Genomic DNA, 13,945 nt, shown 5'->3' on the forward strand with positions numbered 1-13,945 from the left:
GTGCCTTGTCCCAGTCTAATCCTCACGTTTTAACATCACTCCAATCCTTCCTGTTCCCAAACTGAGCAATCGGGGGAGAAGGGCCTTGGTCAGCGAGGTGACCAAGAACCTGATAGTCACTCTGACAGAGCTCTAGAGTTCCTCTATGGAGATGGGAGAACCTTCCAGAAGGACAACCATCTCTGTAGCACTCCACCAAGCCACTCCTCAGTAAAAGGCAGGACAACCCGCTTGGAGTTTACCAAAAGGCACCTAAAGACTCTCAGACCATGAGAAACAAAACTCTCTGGTCTGATTTAACCAGGATTGAACTCTTTGGCCTGAATGCCAAGCATCACATCTGGAAGAAACCATGCACCATCCTTAAGGTGAAGCATGGTGGCAGCATCATGCTGTGATGTTTTCAGCAGCAGGGACTGGAAGACTAGTCAGGATCGAGGGAGATGAACGGAACAAAGTACAGAGAGATCCTTGAAAACCTGCTCCAGAGTGCTCATAACCTGACTGGGGCAAAGGTTCACCTAACAGGACAATGACCCTAAGCACACAGCCAAGACAACGCAGGAGTGGCTTTGGGACAAGTCTCCTTGAGTGGCCCAGCCCTCCCTAAATGTCCTTGAGCGGCCCAGCCAGAGAATGGATTTGAACATCTCTGGAGAGACCTGAAAATAGCTGTGCAGCAACACTCCCCATCCAACCTGAGAGCTTGAGAGGACTCTGTACCAGTACCCCTGTATATAGCCCCGCTATTCTTATTTACTGATGCCATTTGTTTTTGTTTACTCATGTTGTTAAAAATTGCATCATTGGTTAAGGGCTTGTAAACAAGCATTTCACTGTAAGGTCTACACCTGTTGTATTCAGCACGTGACATATAAAATTGGATTTAATCTGCATAGAAATAAGCCACATTCTCCAACTGACATAATTGACAAAGCATGGGTTTGGTGAGTCTGCCAGATCAGAGGGAGTGGGGATGACCAGTAGGGACAAGTCACAAGGGTTCACTCCATTGTGAAAAGCTCTGTTGTAGGACCTAACAGTTTATGTGCACCGGTTACAGTGCAATTAATGTCTTGTTTGTGGCTTTGCTGACATGCATCTACTTAAGTGCGAGTTTGCGCCACAAAGAGTTACATGCTAACAACCACGAGTCATTAGCCTGCACCTCCACTAGTTATTTTCATCAGCTGTGTACCCCCACACTGACTCAGTACTGAGCAAAGGGTCTGAGTACTTATGCAAGTGTTTTTTTTATTTATTATAAATTAGCAAAAATGTCAACCTGTTTTTGCTTTGTCATTATGCTGTGTAGATTGAGGGGCAGTAGCAGGGAAAAGTATCAATTGTCATACTTTAGTAAATACTTTCCTTAACTGAGTTGTTTGTCAAAGGGCTTGCAAGTAAGCATTTCAGTTAGATCCAGACCTTTTGTATTCAGCGCATATGACAAATACAATTTGCAAACCAAAACATGCACCCAGGAGGGGACCTCTAAGAGTTTGGGAAAGCCTGATTTACAGGACTGCAGATTTGACCACGGGAAACATTTCACACTAAATGTTATTGGACAGTCAGTATCATATACACTAGGGATGGGAAACTGATGGGGTGGGGCTACATCCAGACAGAGCCAGCTCTAGCCTGTTGGGGGCCCCAAGTGGAATTGTTGGAACCACTGGTTTAGATGGCTCAAATAACATGCAATTGTGTCAAAGGCTATGTAACAAGTAGGTTATTCACCATACATGGTATCATTTAGTACAGCAAGTTTGTTTTATTAAGACAGTTTTAGGGAAATGGCAACACTTAAAACAAGTTGAGATCAGGACAAACACATTACACAAAATAGTTAAACTGAGGATTTGACAAAGCGTGATGTGGTACACTTAAATTAAGTCAAAATAAAAAAATCCAGGTGAGGCAAATGAATAACATTGAAGCAGACTCATTACACAGAACATGTTAGCATAACATAATTGGCAGACTTAATACCACACTTATGGTAAAGAAAATCCACACCTTAATTGTACAACAAAATAAATGACTGGTAAGAAACACTGTTTAGTCTCCACAGCTTGTGGTTTCAACCAGCGGTTAGAATCTATAACTGTCCATGAGACCACCATATATTACAGATATCACAAGTCTGACTCAAGGAAAGCATTGAGAAGTTTCCCTCAAATGGACATAACGAGTGTAAGACCGCTAGCAATGCGTCAAAATCCTCAACACCCAGGTTCAAATCAGGTCAGCCACATGCAAAGGCATCCCATCCACTGTCGTATTGTTAAACAGCTCAATGTCCCGTAGAATTCACTTGTCCTCGGTCACAAAGTTTATAGCCACACCTCTGCCAAAACAGCCACCACGACCAACTCTGGAGAAATGGGGGAGGAGGAACAATCTTTAGGTCCAGGTCTGCTTTCCAAACACAGTCTAAGCACATCTTCCAGTTAGGCAGGGACTGGACACACCTGTGAATATAATTCTCCCTGTTTGTAGGAAGGTCATGGTTAATGACAAGGAAACCTGCTGCACATCAATTCGTCGAGCCTGGATATCAAAGCAAACACCAGTTAAACTCAAGTTGAAGCGTAATCAGATTAACCAAATATTTAATTTTAAATGTAGTCTGACATTAAGTAACAGATTCCTACAGAGAGAGAAGCCCGTGGTGGAGAACAGCCATTTCATCTCCCAAAAGGTGTTACTGCTAAGCCATGAAAGGGCTGTCGCAGAGAAAAACCGTTTGGGATAACAATTACATGTAACCAAGTCAAGTCATGAACCACAACAGTTCGATAAGAGTGAGATTCTACCCTCACCTATAAGTCTGTAGTGATAAGTATTCTGCTTGAGCCAGACTGAAGTCCCTCATGATCACATCTCTCCATGCTGGAAAACAAAATGTTATTTCAACCCCATGCCCAACACAACAGTAATTTTAACAGCATTATAATTCAGGGAGCAATGTTTGATGGCCTTACCAGAGCAGAGATTGTTAAGTCCCTTGAGTTCATCTTCTCGGTCAGCCAGTCGACCTTCCCCCTGGTATTGAGGAAGATGACTGCCCGAGTGATTGTTAGTGTCTCGTACAGGTCCCACAATGTGTCCAACTTCCACCCCTGGAAGAAATATGAGGGGAACAACTTACTTCACCGACCAGACAAGCCTTACAACATACACAACTTCTAAATGGAAAATTACCAGAAATATTGTAGCACAGAATCTTGAGACAAAGGACACTGGACATTAAGAAAGAGGTCCGCCCAAGCCTCATTTCAACCCTGGCTTTACTGTCCTTCCTTGGTGTACCCATGCTTACATGACCGCAAGAGCCAAGCCCGAAGGCATCGCCCCCACAATTTTAGCAGGGTGCTTTAAAAAGAAGGGAAACACTATACACATTGACTACAGAAACTCAAAATTAACAAATGGATATATTTTTTATTTATTAAGGATCCCTTTGTTGCAGCCAAGGCAGCAGCTAGTCTTCCTGCAGTGCAGCAACATTAAGGCAGTTAAATACACAATTACATTTCATAACACATGTAGAGAGCCATGTATTTTCTTACTACGCACCTCTCGCTCTACATTGCTGTAGAACTGCTTAACACCCTCTAGTGTAAGCTCTTTTTTGTTCACCAGAATGCGAATGGGCTCTCGCATTAACTTCTCGGTCCCCTCCAGCACACCAGTAGGCATGGTGGCCGACAGGACGACCTGCACAGCGTTAGAAGAAACACTAGTAAAAATCACATCTGGAGGAAATGCACTCATCTAAAGTCACTGATTAATTGTTGCACTGGGCCTCGAGACAGGAGGTCAACGAACATTAAGAAAGAGGTTCGGCCACGACTCTTTTCCGGCACAATGCAAAATGCTCTCCTTCCACACAATACTCTGCTAGCATTATTGCCTAAACCAAGTGTTACCTGGATTCTGCAATTTTAGCACAGTTCTTTTATATGGAAGTTAGGTGACTGGGGCAGAGACAAGTCCATAACGATTGCCTTGTGGCAACAAGGTTGAACTTTAATTTTCTACAGCAAGGCTCTAGAATTGAATCTGGAACTCAATACATATTTACGAGTAAAATGAGTAATATACAACAGATGAGGCCTACTTGAACGTGTGCTCAGTGTCTGGACGATCTCATATCGGATCCTTGAAGCAACGACTCAGCATCTCAGCTTCTTCCAGGACAAACATCTTGATGCTTTAAGTAATAGAGGGCACAACTTAAAATCTGCAGTGGTCAAGCCAAACTAAGGTATCTAAAGCATGCCAATGGACAAGTTGGATATGATATATAGAAACATTTTATTAATTTACCTCTGCATTATTGGCTAAAAGCTTATTGGCAAGCATTTCACAGTAAGTTGTATTTGGCACATGTGACAAATACAATTTCATTTGAACACAAGTCAGTCAGATACTTACACTGATGAGTACTTACACAGGCATCGCCTGTTAAGCATATCAAACACCCGGCCTGGAGATCCTACCACAGTGTGGGGGACTCAGCCTGCAGCGTCTGCATCTCGTTGTGGACATTAGTGCCCCAATTTAGGCATTGCAGGCAGCCCCCATGTAGTCCCCCAATCCCCTTCTGGATCTAAGAAAACAGATCAAACAAATACCAACGCGTCATGGTGATTTGCTCTGGGCACCAATGTATTATACAGGACTCAACAGTTTGAGTGATCAGTATAACAGGTTGTCACCATTATCAGGTCTGTCCCGAAAGATGAAATGCCATCATTTCACTCACTTGTTACAGAACAGAAATCCCCTGCCAAGTAGTCAGGTCAACTTTCAGACCAATGCAGTCATGGACGGACTACACCAATCCTAAAAGAGATCCACCTCCTTTAACCCAATTAGCTGATTTTGCATGAAGAAATTTAGTTAGAGATTGTCCAAATATGCCCCCTCTGTCTGATACACGTAAGTTTCTTGACCTCAGGTACAGCATACCCGCTGAGCCAGCTCCCTGGTGGGTCCCTTTCTGCAGGATAGAGATGGCAAACGTGGCCGTCTTGCCCGTGCCTGACTGGGCGATGACGTCACAGCCTGTGAACAGAAAAAGGGTTTTATGATCAGAATTTAAATTAAGTCCCGCTTTGCCCAGTGACAATTGATCAGTAATACTAAAAAGTTTTTCTCCATTGCTGTCAATCCCAAAAGATGGTATGGCATCTTGTCACTCAAGAAAGTTCAACTTGCAATTATACTGAACCAAAATATAAACACATGTTAAGTTCGTCCCATGTTTCATGAGATGAAATAAAATGACAGAAAATGTCCATATGGACAAAACACCTTTCCCTCAAATTTTGGGCCTAAATTTGTTTATATCTCCATTAGTGAGCATTTCTACTTTCCCAAGATAGCCCAGACAGGTGAGGCATATCAAGAAGCTAATTAAACAGCATGATAATTACAGGTGTACCTTGTGCCAAGGACAATAGAAGGCCCCAAATGTGCAGTATTCATAGTGGCAGACATCTCAAATTGAGTGTGCAATTAGCATGCTGACTGCAAGAACATCAACCATGGCTGTCGCCAGATAGAAAAATTACCACATCCAGCTAACAGTCCAGGACCCCCACATCCAGCTTTCTCACTGGTGGGTATTTCTGTCTGTAATAAAGCCCTTGTGGGCTGGGCCTGGTTCCCAAGTGAGTGGGCCTATACCCTTCCACCCATGGCTACACTCCTGCCCAGTCATGTGAAATCCATAGATTAGGGCCTAATTAATAAAAAAAAAATGTAATTTACTTCTATGAACTCTTAACTTCTTTGGGATGGGGAAGTATTTTCACGGCCGGATAAAAAACACACGATTTAATCTGGTTACTACTCCTGCCCAGAAACTAGAATATGCATATAATTAGTAGATTTGGATAGAAAACTCTGAAGTTTCTAAAAATGTTTGAATGGTGTCTGTGAGTATAACAGAACTCATGGCAGGCCAAAACCTGAGAATATTACATACAGGAAGTGCTGACAATTTGTTGTCCTTCTGTTGCATCTCTATCAAAAATACAGCATCTGTGCTATAACGTGACATTTAAGGCTTCCATTGGCTCTCTAAAGCCACTAGAAAGTGGAATGGGGTGTCTGCTGTCTCTGGGCAAAGGACAGCAGCAGAATTTGTAAGTGGTCAGCCTGGGGACAGTGAGACAGATGCGTGTTCACGAGACTTCTCAATTTTTTTCTTTCAGCCTTTAAATGAATACAATGTTGCCCGGTTGGGATATTATTGCTATTTTACGAGAAAAGTTGCATAAAAATTGATTTTAAACAGCGTTTGACATGCTTCTAAGTACGGTTATGGAGTATTTTGATTTTTTTGGTCATGGAACGCACGTCACCCTTCGGATAGTGACCTGAACACACGAACAAAATGGAGCTATTTGAATATAACTATTGATTATTTGGAACCAAAACAACATTTGTTGTTGAAGTAGAAGTCCTGGGAGTGCATTCTGACGAAGAACAGCAAAGGTAATCACATTTTACTAATAGTAATTTTGAGTTTAGTGAGCCGTGATGGCCGAGCTATGTACTCAGAATATTGCAAATGTGCTTTCGCCGAAAAGCCATTTTAAAAATCGGACATAGCGATTGCATAAACGAGTTCTGTATCTATAATTCTTAAAATAATTATGTATTTTGTCAACGTTTATCATGAGTAATTTAGTAAATTCACCGGAAGTTTTCAGTGGGTATGCTAGTTCTGAACATCACATGCTAATGTAAAAAGCTTAAACAAAACATGCATGTATGGTATAACAAGGTCCTAGGAGTGTCATGTGATGAAGATTGAAGGTTAGTGCTGCATTTAGCTGTGGTTTGGGTTTATGTGACATATGCTTGCTTGGAAAATGGCTGTGATTATTTGTCTATGTACTCTCCTAACATAATCTAATGTTTTGCTTTCGCTGTAAAGCCTTTTTGAAATCGGAAAATGTGGTTAGATTAACCAGTCTTATATTTAAAATGGTGTAAAATAGTTGATTGTTTGAGAAAATTGAATTGTGGTATTTTAGTTGGTTTTGTATTTCGTGCCGTGCCATTGGCTGTTGGCTAGGGGTTCCGCAGGCGGAACGTCTGTCCTCAACAAGTTAATAAAATCTTACAAATTGTCACGTTTATATTTATTGCTATCAACAAGCCATTGATTTGCATACCTTTGATACAAGGAATGACTGCCCTCTTGAATGGCGTCTCAAAACCAAACGCATTGGAATGGGTCCTTCTGGGCCATGTCATCGAAGTTGTCCGTAATCTTGTTCCAGGTGCTCTGCACAATAAGAGTATTCTGTTTACACATCATTTCAATGACAAGTGTTTGAGATGACATCGAGTTAATGCAGGTGTACGCTTGAGTGATCAGTATTAAAAGTTGTCACCATTATCAGGTCTGTCCCGAAAGATGAAATGCCATCATTTCACTCGCTACTGAAAATAACTCAAATCCACTAAAAGTGGTACGCAAAAAACTCTTGGTCTGAAAGTTGACCTATGCATACATAGATGGACTACTCCAATGAGAACTCTTAAACTAATTAAGCATTTAGAGTTGAGTTGAAAATACCTCTATGAAACATCAGGCTCCACTCCCTCTGGCCCACCATCATGTTCAGATCTCTTGAGCTATTGGAGAAATAAGGGTCAGCGTCAGACATGGAAAAACTGCGCAAACAAAAACACTTGATTAAATATGGTTATTGGGCGACGGTTGAATCAATTACAGGAAAACCCAAGTCAGCCATGTGCGAAGGTAGAAAACGTGATACAGTAAAATGCAAAAAAGTAAAATGCTAAAAAGTTGTCTATATAGATAAATAGTTTCAGTTCCGAAAGATGGGATGCCAATATATAACAATAAGTCCAAAAACTCTAAACGACATGTTACTTATCGAGCTAGGCCTGTGCTGTCCCAATTTCACCAACTTTGTTGGTTGGGCGGCGCGCACGTGTCTTCGTACGGTAATCTCAGTTGAGGCTGACATGCCCCCGAAATTCGACGAGATGAACTCACATTCGCTAATATTTTATTTCCATAGTGTGTATTTTAATCCTGCGGCCAGCCAACTCAGTGCGTCGCAAGTTAACGTTAGTTTAGCCGAGCAAGCTGGAACTAGGCCATGGATGACATTAATAACAAAGTAGTCAAAAGTCTGATTACATCAGTTAAATATACAAATTATGTCTTGGTAACTAGCATAGGTCACTGCATTTTATTTGCATACTAACGTTACACGCAACACCACGAGTCGGATGTGCCTTGCCATCTTCGCAGATATTTAAAGTAGCTAACATTAGCTAGTTAACGTTAACTAAATTAATGCCAATGGGTCCGGCGTAAACCACCTAGTTTCCTCTGAATATCTGCAAGATGCATGGAAAACGCATATCTATAAATACATGTACTTTTAATTTGTGACTATAATTGTAAATGAAAATGCTTCTTTTTTTGTTTTACCTGTTGTAATCAGGAGAGTCGCCAGTCATGATACGTCTCCAACTCCTACATGCGACTGGAAAGATCTACGTGGAGGAGGACAAGCGCTTTTATATAGCCGGACTATTTTCACTGAAATGTAAAAATTATATTTATTCGACACGACTTTCTCAACACAACAACACAATATTTTTTAATATACAAATAATTATGTTTTATGTGTTAATAGTGTGAAGTGTCATTCTATAAAGATAAAACAAAAAAGATTTAGACTATATTTTATAACGGAATGATATTACAGCACAAATTGCATGTGCTTCGGTTGCTACGGCGTCCTCAACATGTCAAAATTCAGGGAATGGAAAATGTAATGGTCAGCGCTATCTGGATTCCTGGGGACGTCCCTACCCTAAATCCTAACCCTAATCCTACCATAACCCTTACCTAACCCTAACCTTAACCATTTTAAATGTCAACCACAATGGGATAGGGACGTCCCAAGGATCTGGGATAGCAAGGATGCAGGAGTACCTTTGCCATGACAACATATATATCAGTTTTATGAAATAATTTCTAACCTCAAACAGACTCCTATTTTTTCATGTCAAAATGCCCTGTTTTAACACTCATACATTTTGGGGATTATTATCAAACTAGTTATAGCTGTCCTAGCCCCATGTCAAAAATGCAAAACTGAGGCTTGAATGCAAAATAAAGATGTTTATTAAAACATCATTAGTGGCCAAAAAAAATCATAGTGCAAGAAAGTGCATAAATAAAAAACCTACAGCAAACTCAGCAAACTCTGTTTGCAGTTCATTGTGATCATTACGGCATCTTTTAATGAGACTCAATGGAGAACATGGAGTACATTACAAAAAATATGTAATTGGTTGGCATTGATTCCAGTGTTTCTGTAATGAGTGGTATAGATAGAGCATTATTATACAATATATATTTTGGGGATAACACACTGCAATATCATGGGAACAGAATACTAATTACAATAGTAGCTATATTAATAATACTTTTGAGAGATTTTGTAATATATGCAATTTACATATTCTGTATTGTATTCTTATGGTTGGGGCTGGTAAAGAGATATTGTGTGTCTGTCTATCTGTTAAATTTGAAACATAAGAATCTGGTATCCAGGCAGGATTAATGTTTTTGGATGGTATCTGATCTAGTAAATTATATCTCTGGTATACTAGCAACGCATTTCTGCCCCACTCACAGTGTCCACCACCAACCATTATGTCAATGGTTAAGATACACTAACCAACCATTATGTCTAATAAAATACACTATGCTACAGTCCGTAGTCCGTAGACATACATACGGACCATGTCTGACTAAATATGGCGACCTGGAAAAGTGATATGTAGCAACACCAACATGACAGGCATCTGTTGTGTCCAAACTGCGCATGAGCGGAAAAGGGTGGAAGAGAGCGAGGCAGCTGGATGGGAAAAAGGGAGTCGGGCAATTACAAACATGGTGAAGAATACGTTTATTTATCTAGTTTTTTATGTTTATTTTAAGTTATCCCATACACCGTTGATCAAATGAACACCCTAAACACTGAATTTTTTGACAAACTTGTTTAAAATGTTATCTGCTAGCATTGCAAAGGTAACGTTAGCTAGTTGTTAGCTAGCTAGCTTTTCAGCAACTCGACTGTATTTCGGTTAATTGTCATTGAACAACCTAGGTGGCTTGTCAATACTGCAGCATAGGTAGGTTGTCAGACAGTTCTAGTCAACAACAGCTACTAGACAGTCAGTTTAGTTATCTAAAGATTTAAAACGTTGCTAAAGAAGCCGGCCAATCTAGGCTAGCTGGTCGTTCAAATGAACATTATGCGCCGTCGCGGATCATAGCTTTGACTAGGCCTGTTTGTTTTGCCTATGAATGCCGTGGCTAAGTTAAGAGTGGATATTGGATAGAATGTGTGAATGCCACAATAACTTAATTGTTGTGCTCAGCCTCCGTATGTCATGCCAATACTTTTCTGCATCCAAACCGTTCATGTATAGTCGATTAAGCAGTTTTGCGTTGTTGATACCTAGAGGAAAGTCATTAGGCTAAGTAGCTTTCCAAAACGACCTCCGTGGCTATAAGCCAGCTACACCAGAAGAAGTGTGCAATGCATGTATTGTTAGGTTTGCAGACTTCTACCCAAGGCTATACAGTTTTGAAAGCTCACAATTCTGAGCATGAGTAGAGCTACATTTCTGTCATTGTGTTTGTTCTGTAAACGTCTGTGTTGTTCCCCAGAACAAGCTGAAGTCCTCACAGAAGGATAAAGTTCGACAGTTCATGATCTTCACACAATCAAATGAGAAGACGGCATTGACCTGTCTGTCACAGAATGACTGGAAACTAGATGTCTCCACAGACAACTTTTTCCAAAATCCAGATCTCTACCATTCAAATCTAAAGGGAGTGTTGGACAAGAAAAGGTTAGAACAGCTCTACAACAGATACAGAGGTAAATGTCCTATTTTTTTTTCACACCTCTGTCTATGCTGGATGTACTATAATAATATATGCAATTTAGCAGACGCTTTTATCCAACGCGACTTGGTCATGCGTGCATACATTTTTAAGTATGGGTGGTCCCATCGAACCCACTATCCTGGCATTGCAAGCACCAGGCTCCTCTACCAACTGAGCTACAGAGGGCTTGACAAGTGCACAAGACAGTACTATGGTACTGTAAGTAAAAACAATAGCAGTATAACTGACTGTAAAAAAAATAATAATACTGCCATAGGCCATGCATGATGTCGAAACACATAACTCACCTTTGACCACCAAAATCGAATAAAATTGATATCATTAAATAAAGACATATATTTGTCAGTCAATTTACCCCTTTGTCAGTCAAGTTGCTCAAAAGTGGCAAAGTATTAATTGAACACCATATTTTTGCCTTATCCTTCACTCAGACCCACAAGATGACAACAAGATTGGTATAGATGGTATCCAGCAGTTCTGTGACGACCTGGGCCTGGACCCGGCCAGTATTAGTGTGCTCTTCATCGCCTGGAAGTTCCGGGCTGCAACACAGTGCGAGTTCTCCAGACAGGAGTTCATGGATGGGATGACAGAACAAGGGTGAGGAGGGCCTTTGAAGAGAGAGAGAGGTTTCACTTAATTTCTGGAGCCAATTTAATTGACAACGTGTGTGCGTTCATTCATTTCATCATGTAATTATAGAGGAAATTGTTTGTTGTCATCCATCAGCCACTGAGTTGTGTAACAGAATGTAGGCTAAGCTCTTCTTTCTCCACATCAGATAGGCTAACCCTTAAACGTGTACTTGGTGCTAAAGCTTATTTTGTTCTCCTCAGGTGTGACAGTATAGAGAAACTAAAAGCCCAACTACCAAAAATGGAGCAAGAGTTAAAAGACCATGGGAAATTTAAGGACTTTTACCAGTTTACATTTAACTTTGCAAAGAATCCTGGCCAGAAAGGTTTGGGTAAGCAATACATTTTGACATTCCTGATCTATTTTCATAGTCTACTCTGCTCATTGGACTTGGATTTCTCTCAGACATGTCCTCATTGTTGTGCATTTTCTAGACTTAGAAATGGCAATTGCGTATTGGAATTTAGTACTGGCTGGAAGATTCAAATTCCTGGACCTGTGGAACAAATTTTTAGTGGTAAGTTATTTTCTCTTAATTGAATTGAGTAGACTTTATTGATCCACACAGAGTGGAAATTGGATGGGTTTGCTTCAGTTGAAGGCTTCAATAAACATGATAAATGAAGGCTAGTTGTTTCTTTTGAAGCACATTTTTACGTTTTCTTCTACTTTCCCTGCAGGAGCACCATAAACGATCAATCCCTAAGGACACCTGGAACCTCTTGTTAGACTTCAGCACAATGATAACTGATGACATGTCCAATTACGACGAGGAAGGTTTGTGTTTTTGTGTACTAAGGCTGAACTATAGCAACCCATTGCCTCAGGTCAGGTGCATGACAATGGAATCAGTTGTGAATGGAATAATATGGAGCCAGCCCACTTGTTGCCTCTCCCAACAACCACCAGAGTTGATAAGTAATTTTTTCTTGCTTAACCCTATATCTGTTGTGCTTCCTTTTAGAAAAAGCTAGTTGAATTTTATGCATGAAACATCTGTCATTTTTGTCTCCTTCCTCCAAGGAGCATGGCCAGTCCTCATTGACGATTTTGTGGAGTTTGCACGACTGCACATCGGGACCAAAAGCACCGCTGTCTAGGGACCGCCCAAACTCGGAGGAACGTCCATACGTTTGTTTATACAAAAAACACACAACCGAGGCGGAGAAACGGAGCACAGGGGACTGCACTGAGCTGAGATCTATGTTGCCTTTTCCAACCCTCAGGACTGAGATGTTTTACACAACAGACAATATAAAAGGCATATCTCCTCGTCGGTCGTCTTGTGGTGGTTTGGGATTTTATCTTTAGTATGGGGCTTTTTTCGTGTCAACTCTAGCCAACTGGAGAGGAGTCGCCATCCTGGACCTTACAGTTCCTGTCCCAGTGTTTAGTTGACACAGTCGAGGTTCACGTGAAGCAAACCGACACCCCGAAAAGACAAATACAATTGTATCGTATTCTAAACACGAGGGTCCGTGAGGGAATGTCATTCTTTAAATATTAAATTAAATTTTAATACTTTGTGTGCATTCCTGCTATGAATATGAATTTTGTTTTATGAGACTTGTGTGACAGAACAGTACAAAAACATTTGATTGTAATTTTTGTTAGTTTTAAGCATAATGCTATTCCAGTACAAATGTATAAGGTAATAAATGTTTCAATTTTATATTTCTTTGATGTGTGTTGATAATGGTGATGCACTCTTGTCTGTCATATTTCTCTCTGCCAAAGCTGATACCCGAAACCTGCATATGAACTTGTATGTCTTATGTTAAAAGGATCAGGGGCGAAAATCTGATATCAACTTTGGAGGGGACAATTACATTAAATTTTCTCAAGAGCAATTCCTGAGGGGGACACCAAAAGTAGTGCTGTAACACATAGCCTACATTGTAATATGGTAAATGTATATTGAGGAACCAAAGAAATAAGGTGTTTGCCGTACTCCTAACTACCGGTACCCAAAACTACACAACTAATCCCAACAGCAATACCATTGCCTTTAACAAATCTTAGTTCAGTCATCAGTTTAAGTTGAGAGTGGGGGTATCCATGGCATTTTCCAATTATGTTCCTATTTTACAAGTCAAAAAAATTGAGAACCTTTCATAATGTTGCCAAACAAAGACTCAACAAACTTACCTGAGACTCCCTGTCTCTGCCAGTCTGTCCCTGCATATCTGTCCCCAACTGCTGTCTGTGTGCCATCTGTGGCCTGCTCTGCCTAATGACATCATTGTGAAACATTTCCATTAGAATATCATTTCTTTCTTATGAACATTTTATCAACTAGTCTTTGAG

The 13,945-nt window shown here is 40.6% G+C and overlaps 1 protein-coding gene, 5 non-coding genes and 1 pseudogene across 6 annotated transcripts; 1 reads left to right on the forward strand and 6 right to left on the reverse strand.

The window, feature by feature from the left end:
* Positions 1-1,754: 1,754 nt before the first annotated feature.
* LOC106598734 (eukaryotic initiation factor 4A-II-like) lies at positions 1,755-8,529 on the reverse strand (annotated as a pseudogene).
* Positions 3,217-3,396, reverse strand: LOC123741925 (small nucleolar RNA SNORA81). The gene has a single exon (XR_006769450.1). It is a non-coding gene; the product is annotated as a small nucleolar RNA SNORA81 (small nucleolar RNA).
* On the reverse strand, positions 3,799-3,979 carry LOC123741924 (small nucleolar RNA SNORA81). The gene has a single exon (XR_006769449.1). It is a non-coding gene; the product is annotated as a small nucleolar RNA SNORA81 (small nucleolar RNA).
* LOC123741927 (small nucleolar RNA SNORD2) lies at positions 4,705-4,775 on the reverse strand. Its single transcript, XR_006769452.1, has one exon. It is a non-coding gene; the product is annotated as a small nucleolar RNA SNORD2 (small nucleolar RNA).
* Positions 5,142-5,215, reverse strand: LOC123741928 (small nucleolar RNA SNORD2). Its single transcript, XR_006769453.1, has one exon. It is a non-coding gene; the product is annotated as a small nucleolar RNA SNORD2 (small nucleolar RNA).
* On the reverse strand, positions 7,399-7,469 carry LOC123741926 (small nucleolar RNA SNORD2). The gene has a single exon (XR_006769451.1). It is a non-coding gene; the product is annotated as a small nucleolar RNA SNORD2 (small nucleolar RNA).
* A 1,374-nt stretch (positions 8,530-9,903) lies between the features above and the next one.
* LOC106598823 (DCN1-like protein 1) lies at positions 9,904-13,310 on the forward strand. Its single transcript, XM_014189830.1, has 7 exons — positions 9,904-9,979; positions 10,760-10,973; positions 11,434-11,602; positions 11,839-11,969; positions 12,073-12,155; positions 12,319-12,415; positions 12,662-13,310. The coding sequence occupies exons 1-7, from the start codon at positions 9,977-9,979 to the stop codon at positions 12,736-12,738; spliced, it is 774 nt and encodes a 257-aa protein (XP_014045305.1). The 5' UTR covers positions 9,904-9,976; the 3' UTR covers positions 12,739-13,310.
* Positions 13,311-13,945: the final 635 nt, after the last annotated feature.

This window comes from Salmo salar, chromosome ssa03, assembly GCF_905237065.1.
Source record: "Salmo salar chromosome ssa03, Ssal_v3.1, whole genome shotgun sequence".
In the NCBI taxonomy this organism is placed as follows: domain Eukaryota; kingdom Metazoa; phylum Chordata; class Actinopteri; order Salmoniformes; family Salmonidae; genus Salmo; species Salmo salar.

Excerpts from the sequence above, each read along its gene's own strand:
- LOC106598823 (XM_014189830.1), top strand. Across the intron at positions 11,970-12,072 it reads TCCTGGCCAGAAAGGTTTGG|ACTTAGAAATGGCAATTGCG; the intron begins GTAAGCAATACA and ends TGCATTTTCTAG. Across the intron at positions 12,416-12,661 it reads GTCCAATTACGACGAGGAAG|GAGCATGGCCAGTCCTCATT; the intron begins GTTTGTGTTTTT and ends CCTTCCTCCAAG.